The 11,145-nt window shown below is 40.2% G+C and overlaps 1 protein-coding gene across 1 annotated transcript in view; it reads left to right on the top strand.

Annotated features, from left to right (window-relative positions):
* Positions 1-3,940: 3,940 nt before the first annotated feature.
* Positions 3,941-11,145, top strand: part of ZFYVE26 (zinc finger FYVE-type containing 26) — an 83,679-nt gene continuing 76,474 nt past the window's right edge. Inside the window, exons 1-3 of the mRNA XM_043986386.1 lie at positions 3,941-3,985; positions 4,625-4,900; positions 10,581-10,659. Of these exons, the coding sequence (XP_043842321.1) occupies positions 4,710-4,900; positions 10,581-10,659 (270 nt within the window). The 5' untranslated portion in view covers positions 3,941-3,985; positions 4,625-4,709. The remainder of the gene's footprint in view (positions 3,986-4,624; positions 4,901-10,580; positions 10,660-11,145) is intronic.

Raw genomic sequence — 11,145 nt, 5'->3', positions numbered from 1 at the left:
ATTAGAACAACTCTGAAGTACCACCTTATACCCATCAGCTTGGCTAATATGACAGAAAAGGAAAATGATAAAAGTTGGAGAAGATGTTGGAAAAATGAAACACTAATCCATTGTTGATGGAGTTGCAAACTGATTCAACCATTCTGGGTAGCAATTTGGAGCTCCACCCAAAGGGCAAATTGCATATACCCTTTGATCCAGCAATACTACTTCTAGGTCTGTATCCTATAAGAGATCATTAAAAAAGGGGAAATGACCTACATGTGCAAAAATATTTATAGCAGCTTTTTTGTGTGTGTGTGGTAGTGAAGAATTGGAAATTGAGGGAATGCCCATCAATTGGGGAATGGCTGAATGAGTTGTGGTATATGATGGCGATGGAATATTATTGTGCTATAAGAAATGATGAGCAGGAGGATTTCAGAAAAACCTGAAAAGCTCACATGAAATGCTGCAAAATGAGGTAAGCAGAAGTAGGAGAACATTATAAACTTTAACAGCAACATTGTGTGATGATTAACTATGATAGACTTGGCTCTTCTCAGCAGTGCAATGATCCGAGACAATTCCAAAGAACTCATGATGGAAAATGCTCTCCATATCCAGAGAAAGAACTGTGGAATCTGAATGCAGATCAAAGCAGACTATTTTTACTTTCTTGTGGTTTTTTCCCTTTTGTTCTGATTCTTCTTTCACAATGTGACTAATGTGGAAGTGTGTTTGACATGGTTGCACATGTATAACCTATGTCAGATTGCTTGCTGTCTTGGGGAGGGGAAAGGAGAGGGAAGGAAGGGAGGGAGAAAAAATTGGAACTCAAAATTTTATAAAAAAATGAATGTTGAAAACTATCTTTACATGTAGTTGAAAAAAGAAAATACTATTTACGAATTTTTTAAAAAAGAATTCATCCCTTTCCTATTGTTATAAAAACATATATGAATATATATATATATATGATCTGCTTCTCTTCTAACTTTTTTCATGGTATGATTTTTAATATTCAGGTCATATGACTGGTTTGAATTTATGATGGAAAATGGTATAAGATGTGAGTATAAGACTAATTTCTGCCAGGTTGCTTTCTAGTTTCCTCAGTTCTTATTAAATAGGGAGTTCTTTCCTATGTAATGTGTTTTCAGGTTTATTGAACACTGGGTTATTGAATTAAGTTTCTTTTGATTCTTCCTTTTCTAGTTTGTTCAGTTCCATGTAGAACAATTGACATACTTTTTCTATCTTTTAACCATTAACAAATGTTTTTATTGTTGTTGCTTTGGAGCATAAATTGAGGTCTGAAAATGCTCTCTCAAGAAAAAAAAAGAAAAAAAAAAGAAAATGCTCTCTCCATTCAGTCTTACATTTTAAATTATTCCCTTAATATTATAGATCTTTTTTCTTCCTACAGATGAATTTTGTCACTATTTTATAAATTAGCATTACATTTGTAAATTAACTTTGGTAATATGGTCATTTTATTATATAGGCCAAGCTTATTCATGAACACTGAATATTCCTCCAGCTATTTAAATTGTCCATTATTTTCCTTATGGAGCATTTTGTAAATGAATATATACATTGTGTCTGTGTCTGTGTGTTTGTCCACATACAAATGTAAAAACGTGGAGTGCACTTTGGAAGATTGACTCCCAAATATTTTATGCATTTTGTGGTTATTTTGTGTTGGACTTCCCTTTCTACTTTTGCTTCCTATTTTTTTTTTGTAGGGGGTGGGGAGGTGAGGGGGAGGGGTAAGGCAATTGGGGTTAAATGACTTGCCCAGGGTCACACAGCTAGTAAGTGTCAAGTGTCTGAGGCCGGATTTGAACTCCGGTCCTCCTGACTCCAGGACTGGTGTTCTATGCACTGTGCCACCTAGCTGCCCCTAGATTGGATCATTATTATAATATATAAATGCTGTTGCTGATACTACTCTTACAACTCCTTTTTTTAAAAGAATGATTAATATAATTGTTTGCATGTTTCTTAGGAAATGTCTTGTATAAGAACATCTTTTTTTTTTTTCAGAATATCATTCAAGAGGCAGATTGAAAAATATGGAATCACAAAGAATTGGAAATCGAGGGAATGCCCATCAGTTGGGGAATAGCTGAACAAGTTGTGGCATATGAATGTAATGGAATACTATTGTGCTGTAAGGAATGATGAACAGGCAGAACAATTTTTAAATGTAACTGGAAAATAATAAAATACTTTTGTGATTACAATTTTTTATTTAAATATTAATTTTTTTTATTTAAAAGGAAAAATATAGAATCAAAGTGTTGTGGGGAAAATAGGGTAAGGGGTTTGGGTAGGGGTAGGGGTAGGGGATAGGGATAGGGGTTGGGGTTTGGGGTTCTTAGGAATTCCTCTTTAAAGAATTACACCCGGGGCAGCTAGGTGGCGCAGTAGATAAGGCACCAGCCTTGGATTCAGGAGGACCTGAGTTCAAACCCAGACTCAGACACTTACTAGCTGTGTGACCCTGGGCAAGTCACTTAACCCCCATTGCCCTGCAAAAAAAAGAAGAAGAAGAAGAAGAAGAAGAAGAAGAAGAAGAAGAAGAAGAAGAAGAAGAAGAAGAAGAAGAAGAAGAAGAAGAAGAATTACACTCTCTTGCACACAAAAGCAATTAGAATAAGATAGTAGTTTATTCAGGGGCAAGGGAAGAGAAGAGAAACCATGAAAGAAATCCTTGGACTTCTCATGGGGAGAAAGGCATGGCACAGAGCATGGCTGTGAAATACCAATCTCCTCGAGCAGGAGACAGGCAGGTACTTTTATAGAGGACTGATGAGGGTGACCATCTGAGTGTGGAAAGTTCCCTTAGTGAGGGAGGACCATTCCCCACTGGTGGTGGCTGGAGGAGTTGGGTGAGGGGTGGCTGCAGATCTCTCAAACCATCTCTCTCCTCGGGACACAAAGGAAGCAGCCACACCTAATCTTATGTCCCCAGGGTTGAGGGAGACTAGAATGAAGGGTAGGGGGTCCCGAGCTAGCTCAGTCCGATCTGGTTCCACTTATCTCTCTAGGCATGTCTGTCCTCTAGTTTAGTTTCTCCAGAAGAAGGTTCTATGATGTGCCCCCAGACAACTTCTGGGGTGCTATGGGCCCATAACAAAAGGTTATTCTGTTTGTAAGAGGGAGTACACATAGAAAAGGATTAAGGGAATTTTGATTAAGAAGCATGCAATGTGGGTGAAAAAAGATCAAGCAAATTTAGGAATAAAGAACATAAATGCAGACTCTAGGTCAGAGATTCTTAATCTTTTGGGGGAAGGTCATGAACCCTTTTGGCACTCTGATGAAACCAATGGACCTTTTAAAATATTTTTGAATGCATAAAACAAAACATAGAATTCTAAAAATGACAATTGTATTTAAAGTTATCGATTGAAACCTCTTGAACTCTAGTTAAGAAAGCATTCTAGGTGTTTGGGGTAGGGAAAACCTATCAGGAGATCATAGTGGGGGTAGGAAGTGTCGAAGGAGAGGAGAGTGATTCTATTGCTGCTCAAAGCTGACGTTTCCTGCTGGACTACAGGAGGGTTCGATGCTCAGCAAACGCTACAAAACGGGTTTGATTCATCATTTTGTGTTAAGTGTTAATAATGCAGATTGAGCGTGTGTGTGGTGTGTGGCGTGGTGTGTGTGTGTGTGTGTGTGTGTGTGTGTGTGTGTGTGTGTGTGTGTTTATTCCTGTAGTAAGGTGATGTCCTGTCACATGTAAGACGCTTTTTGGCCGCTGGGCCGGAAATCTGTGCAACAGTACGATCCCAAACTTCCTGTTGAGTTTTCCAGGTTCCATTATGTGGCTTCAAATGCCCCAAACAATTATGGCGATTCATTTGCATATTTCCTTCACTCCACCAATCGCGGTGAGGGCCGCTGAATGTACTCCCTTCCGGGAGAGAACTGTCACCTGACTCAACTCTAAACATGGCGACGCTGGCTCGGGCACCGTTCTCTGTGCTTGGAGTAGGTGAGTGCTGAGCGCACCAGGGGAGTCGGTGGCGCCCTACTCCACCCCCAGAAGTGGGGGGTTTCCGAACCCTAGCTCCCGACTCAGACTTGATCCCTCCGGGCCTGTCATAGATCCGGGCACCACTCACTCCACTGTCTTGACAGAATGGTCCAAATCACTGGGGTTACCTGCCCCAGACGTTTCCCTCCAGGGGGTGTGGGAAGGGAGCGGTTTTGGAGTCTGGAAGGAGTAGTCATTTTGGGAAGGGGTGGAGAGAGGAGTTGTGAATCAGCCTTGCTGGTCTGAGATGCTGCCTTCTCTGCGCCCCCTTCCCGCAGTCCCACCACGCTAGGCGTCAGTTCTCCCGCCTCCCATCAATTGCAATGTTTTTATTTGTGTATATTTTGTATATCCTTCAGTAGATTTAAAAAACCTTTTTGTTATTGTTTCCCTCGCAGGTAACACAGTGCCATGTACATATTAGGCACGTGTTTGTTCAGTTAAATACCTCCTAGGGGAAGGGAGGAAAATTACTTAAACTTTCAAAATGAGAATTGATAACCTTTGTTTCACAGATGACATTAGTATCTGCTTGTTGATCTAAATCCAACTCTCTGTTGCTTTTCTGACTCTCCCTATTTGTTCTTCCATTTCTAGGAGGTGCTCCAAGAATGGAAATGTTGAGAGCAGTTTGTTTAGTTTAGTTCGCTTTCCTCTATCCCCTGCACTCTGTGCTGGGAAAATGCATCCATTTGGAAAAGAGGAAGCTGCCTCGGTAGAAGAGCTCTTTGGATTTTTTTGTGAGTGCCTGAAACATGGCGAATGGGAACTGGCACAGGCATGTGTCCCTCAGCTACACAAAGGACAAGGAGATATCCCCAAGAAGGTGGAAAAGATCCTGCAAGCTCTGGTGGCTTGCCCAGACCTGATGAGGTAAATACCCTAAGTGTTCCATCACCAACACTTACCATTCACAACTTATTAGTTGTGAATTAGTTACATATGGGTGTTACTTAAACTTTATATTAAGATTAAGTAGAGTGAAATTTCAGGTTTTGTTTAGGCATTTTCCCACATTTAGTAATTAGAGGAGAAATTTCCTTTAATAATGGAGAGCTGGGGGCAGCTAGGTGGCGCAGTGGATAAAGCACCAGCCCTGGATTCAGGAGTACCTGAGTTCGAATTTGGCCTCAGACACTTGACACATACTAGCTGTGTGACCCTGGGCAAGTCACTTAACCCTCCTTGCCCTGCCCCCGCCCCCCAAATAATAATAATAATAATAATAATAATAATAATAATAATAATAATAATAATAATAATAATGGAGAGCTAACCTTAAAGCCAGGAACACCTGAGTTCTAGTTCCGCCTCTGATACAGACACTGGTTATGTGTCCCTGAACAAGTCACTTAACTTGGACATGTCAAACTGTATGTTACATAGACATTTTAAATTAAATGTATCTAAAACTGAACTTATTATCTTTCTCCCCAAACCCTCCCCTCTTCTTAACTTAATTATTGCTATGAAGGTAACTACCATCTTCCCAGTCATCTATGCTCAAAATCTAGATGTTATCTTCAACTTCTCACTCTCACCATCTCTCTCCCCCATATCTAATTAGTGATCGAGTGCTGTCATTTCTACCCTCCTAACATCTCTCATATGCAAATCATTTTCTTCTCTGACATTGCCTCCACCTTAGTGCAGGCCTTCATGTCTGGACTATTACAGTAGCCTGCTAGTTAGTTGGTGTCCCTCCTTCAAGTCTTTTTTCACTCCAGTTCTTCCTTCACTCAGCTATCAAAGTGTTCTTCCTAAAGTGTAGGTCTGACCATATCAACCTCCAAACTGTAGATACTAGTGTCTCCCTATCACCTCTAGCATCAAATGCAAAATCTTGTTTATTTTGTCAATCACTAAATATTTACGAAGTGTCTACTATTGTGCTGAATCTTAGGGATACATCTAAAGGTTAAAGATAATCCTGCCCTTAAAGATCTTACAATCCAATGGTGGCAATACCGCATAAACAGTTAGAGGCAGTTAGTCTATATTATATGCAGGATAAATCTGAAATAATTAATAGAGGGAAGGTACTAGAATTAAGAAGGTGGGGTTTTAGCTGGGACTTGAAGTCAGAGAAGGAGGCAGAGATGAGAAGGGAGAGTCCAGGCACCTGGGACAGCCTGTAAGAAATTTCCCAAGGTGGGAGGTGGGGAGCCTTATATAAGCAACAGCCAGGAGGCCAGTATCACTGGATCACAGAGTATGTAGGGGGAGGGAGGAGGGTGTAAGGGGTAAGAAGACTGGAAATGTAGAAGGGGGGGGGGTGCGGTTGGAATGCCAAACATGGTTTTATATTTGATCCTGGAGCTGCTTAGCTGGCACTGGAGTCTGTTTTGTAGGAGGGGTAATATGGTCAGACCTCTGCTTTAGGGAAACCACTTTGACAGCATCATAGAAGAGGGACCTATGTTAGGGACACCAACCAGAGGATTATTTCCGTAGTCTAGGAGTGAGGCAAAGAGCACCTGCAGCAATGTGCTGGCAGTGTCAGAGGAGAAAAGAGGGCATATCCAAGAGATGTTCCCAAAGGACAGGCTTTGGCAACAGGGTTCCACAAAATCAAAACTTTTCATAATATTACTGAGATATCATTGATATAACCTACATGTTATGAGGGAAATCGGTGGGGGTGTGGGGTAGGGGTTCTTAGGAATTCCTCTTTAAAGAATTACACCCTCTCGCACACAAATTCAATTAGAATAAAATAATATTTTATTTAGGTACTAGAGAAAGGAAACCAAGAGAGAAGTCCTTGGACTTCTTCTCATGGGGTGAAGGCATGGCACAGAGGCATGGTTCTCTGAGATACCTATCTCCTCAAGCAGGAGACAAGAGTACTGATGGTGGACCAATGGGGTTATCATCTGACTGTGGAAAGTTCCCTTATTGGAGGAGGACCCGATGGTGGTGATCGAGGGAAGCTGGGCGAGAGGTGGCTCTGCCACAAAGGCAGCAGCCACATTCAATGGGCCTATCTCTTTAGGTGTGTCTGCTTTGGTTTAGCTTCTCAAGGAGAAGGCTCCTTGATTTCCCCCAGAAAACTTCTGAGATACCCCAGGTCCTTAACAATACATAAAGGCTTTTTAGGGGGTCCTCAATAATTTTTAAGATTATAAAGATGTGGGGGCAGCTAGGTGGTGCAGTGGTTAAAGCACCGGCCCTGAATTCAGGGGGACCTGAGTTCAAATTTGGCCTGACACTTGACACTTACTAGCTGTGTGACCCTGGGAAAGTCACTTAACCCTCATTGCCCTGCCAAAAAAAAAAAAAGATTATAAAGATGTGTTGAGACAAAAAAATTCAACATCTGCTGCCCTATATCAATGAAAGTAGGAGCTTGTGACTAGTATATAAAATTTGATACAGAGCTTTTCCAGAAAAGTATCCCTAAGATGAGCTTTCTCTTATTTGTGACTAGTCTCTTTGAGAAGTGATGGATAGAACATCTCTAGGGAGTATTTTCTTTCATTCTTTCAAAAATACAAATCCTCTCTTCCTGAGTACGTGGGTGAAGATTTCACTGCAGCTTAAGCCAAAGATTGAAAGGGGATTCCATCTTGTATTCCTATTATTGTTCCTCCTAATAACAGCTTCTGGTAAAGAAACCAAATATATCATTCAGTCTTTTGTTTTTTATGGTCCACCATTTGTACCTCAGCTTAGTAGAGAGGGGAAACCTAATAGATCTCTTTCTTCCTCAGGTTTTGGATAAGTACTTTTCTTACAGTTTTTGTTCTAAGCTGTGGCTGTTGGATGTAGATTGCTAGCTACCAAAACCAACAACAACAAAAAACCTTCTCCTATCCTTTTCTTTTTATGCCAAGAAGAAAGGAAAGGAGGGAAAGTGAGCTGAAGAACAATATAGATGTCAAAATAAATGCATGCTTTAAGGAAGCAAAAAATAATTTCAGTTCAACAAGCATTAAGTTCCTTCTGTTGGAAACACCAGGCTAGGTGCTAGGAATACAAAGACAGTTCCTTCCCTTAAGGGGTTTGCATCTTACTTTAGACTAGGCATGGGGGAATTTGCTGAAGAAAGGGGAGATTAAAAGGCCATTCTTTCAGTTGTCCTATATTTTGTTTTGTTGTTTTTTGGGGGGGTTTTGCGGGACAATGAGGGTTAAGTGACTTGCCCAGAGTCACACAGCTAGTGTCAAATGTCTGAGACCAGATTTGTACTCAGGTACTCCTGAATCCAGGGCCGGCGCTTTATCCACTGCACCACCTAGCTGTTCCTGTTCAGTTGTCTTATAAAAGTAGAATAACAGTAATAGCTTGTATTTTATTGTGCTCTAAGTTCTACCAAGGACTTTCTTTACTACAGCTCTACTTAGCTCCTTACTTCTCACCCATGAGTCTTTAGTCTCCATCTTTACTGGTTCCTTCCCAAGTCCCTACAAACATATTTGAATCTTCCTAATCCTGAAATCCTTCCTTTGTCTCATCCACCCATCCAACTAACTTTCTAATTTCTTTTCTGTGTCACTATCAGACTCCTTAACCTCCTCTTTTCCCTCTTCAACTAGATAGTTTAGACCTCACTGTTCTCAACAAACTCCCCTACTTCCTCAGAATTTTAAAATAACACTTTTCCCTTTAGTTCAGCCTTGTCTGTCCCTAGAAATACTGTTTTCATTGAAATGCTGTCTCTTAGAGATCACTCTTTTTCTCTATTTCCAAATCACTGGACTAAGAGGAAGGAGTGGCACATTTTTTTATTCCTCATTGCTTCCAGGTATTTTCTCAAAGCACCTGCTTCAAGATATTTTCTCTAAGTACATTCTTTCCCCTTTTTCCCTTTAGAAGCCTATGCAATTCATTTATCCCCTTTCTCTCTCTCTCTTTTTTTTTTTTTTGGTGAGGCAATTGGGGTTAAGTGACTTGCCCAGGGTCACACAGCTAGTAAGTGTTAAGTGTCTGCGGCCAGATTTGAACTCAGGTCCTCCTGACTCCAGGGCTGGTACTCTATCCACTGCACCACCTAGCTGCCCCTCTCCCCTTTCTTATTGCTGTCATTTACTAATTTCTAGGTCTTTGCTAGGTGACAGTATATAGAGTGTCAAGGCTAGAGTCAGGAAGACATCTTCATGAGTTCAAATCTGGCCTCAGACGTACTAGCTTTGTGACCCAGGGCAAATCACTTAACCTTATATGCCTCAGTTTCTGCATCTGTAAAATGAGTGGGAGAAGGAAATGGTAAGCCACTCTGCTCAACAACAACAATAACAAGATCATTGTAAAATTCTTCAGTGACTTCATCCCTGAAGACCTTGATCTACATGTCAAAGGACTTGCTGGGTCCCTCCACTTGGTCACCACACATTCTATCCTAAGCCTCTTTCATTTGAGCATTTACCTCAAACTCCTTGTTCCAGGGTCACCAATGATTTCCTAATAGCCAAATTCATGAGGGGTTTGGGTTTTTTTTTCCCAAACATAGGCTAAGTGAAAGAATGAAAAGAACATCTATTAACTGCTTGCTATATGCTAAGAGCTGTGTTAAGCAGTGGGGATACAAATAGGAAAATCAAGATTGTCCTCTGCTCACAGAATTTACATTTCTCATTGGGAAAGATTACATTAATAGGAAGGTTCAGCTATCAGGTAGAAAACAAAACCCACAGGTACTTAGGGCTTAGCAGCAGGGCAGGTTGTAAGGCTTGATGAGCCTCCATCTTACTGGAATCATTTTAGTTAGTGACTTCCTGCTTATTAATGCTGCATAAGTGAGTGGCCATCTCAACCCAGGGATAGCACCATCCACCCAGCAAAAACCTTCCTATTATCTTTGTTACTTCTCCATCACTTCTCATTTCAAATCATTTACCACATCCTAGTAGTTTTACCTCAGTGTATCTTTTTCACATATCCCCTTTTCTAGTATAGGACTTCATCATCACCTCTCCTGTACTATCACATTAACTTAAGAGATATTTCTACCTCTTCCCACACTCCTTTCCAATCCATCCCTTCACAGCATTACCAAACTTAAATCTATTTTCTTTTACAGTTAGCTGTGTATCCTCTCTCTAGACTCTATAAGATCTATAGCATAAAGGCAGGGATGGTATCTTATTTAAATGTTTTATCTGGACTTGTACAGTGTATCAAACACAGAGTGTACTTAATAAATGTTTGTGGAATTCATTTGAACAACCATGTAAAGTAGGTTGTTTCTGTTTTTAAAATGAGGAAACTTAGATTCACAAAATTGTCAGCCATTTGACTAAAACATCAGAGCCAGCACTTGAACCTAAGTGTTTTGATTTACAAGGCCAGTTGCAAATAGTTTGGGTCCCAAGGTCTCACTGGAAAGAAAAAAATGTTGCATGGAATATGTGGGTGTGGAGATGGGTTAGAGGATACAGAGATTTCCTAAGTAAAAGTTTCTAGTCTTTTGGCTACTTGTTACTTGTTGAAATCCTCTTGCTTTTTCAGATTTGACAGAAATGGGGGAACCTGCTTCTGAAGTCACAGAGAAGAAGTCAAAATAAACTGTCATGAAACCCTAAGCAACTCTTATTTCTTCTTGCCTTTTCAGGTGTGGACAACACAACAGTCCCCAAAGATTGGCCTGGATTTGGCTTCTGATGCTAGAAAAGTGGCTAGAATGGCACAGGGTAAGGATTTTCTTTACAACTCAAATTAGTCTCTGAGGTTGAGATTGAGAATTCATCTAGTCTTAAAATATTCACCAGATGAAACATTTGGGTCTGGAAAATGAGGTCTCAGTAGGGGAATCCTCATATTTCTTCTTGTTGGTGATTTTTTTTTCCTCTGAGATTTGCCAAAGTTTATAAAACAGTGCTTCATTGAATAGAGCTTCTTACAGGCTGTGTTAGTATGGACAGCTGTAGAGAACAAGATGGAGATGATAAGAAGATAGAAAATGGGGCACAATATTAGTTACAATCAGTTATTGATTATAGTGGCAGTGCAGAGAATATGTAAATAATTGAAATCCAGAAGTATTTTAAAAACCTCATTTTAATACATATGGCTTAGGATGCAATTTACACCCCCACACACACATTTATATAATTAAAAAATATTAACCATATTATGGGTGCAAATAGAGTTTTTAAAAATCTAATTATGAGAACAAT

The sequence above is a fragment of the Dromiciops gliroides genome, chromosome 2 (genome assembly GCF_019393635.1).
Source record: "Dromiciops gliroides isolate mDroGli1 chromosome 2, mDroGli1.pri, whole genome shotgun sequence".
Classification (NCBI taxonomy): Eukaryota; Metazoa; Chordata; class Mammalia; order Microbiotheria; family Microbiotheriidae; genus Dromiciops; species Dromiciops gliroides.
The sequence above is the reverse complement of the archived record's forward strand: the minus strand, read 5'-3'. Positions and strand labels throughout refer to the sequence as shown.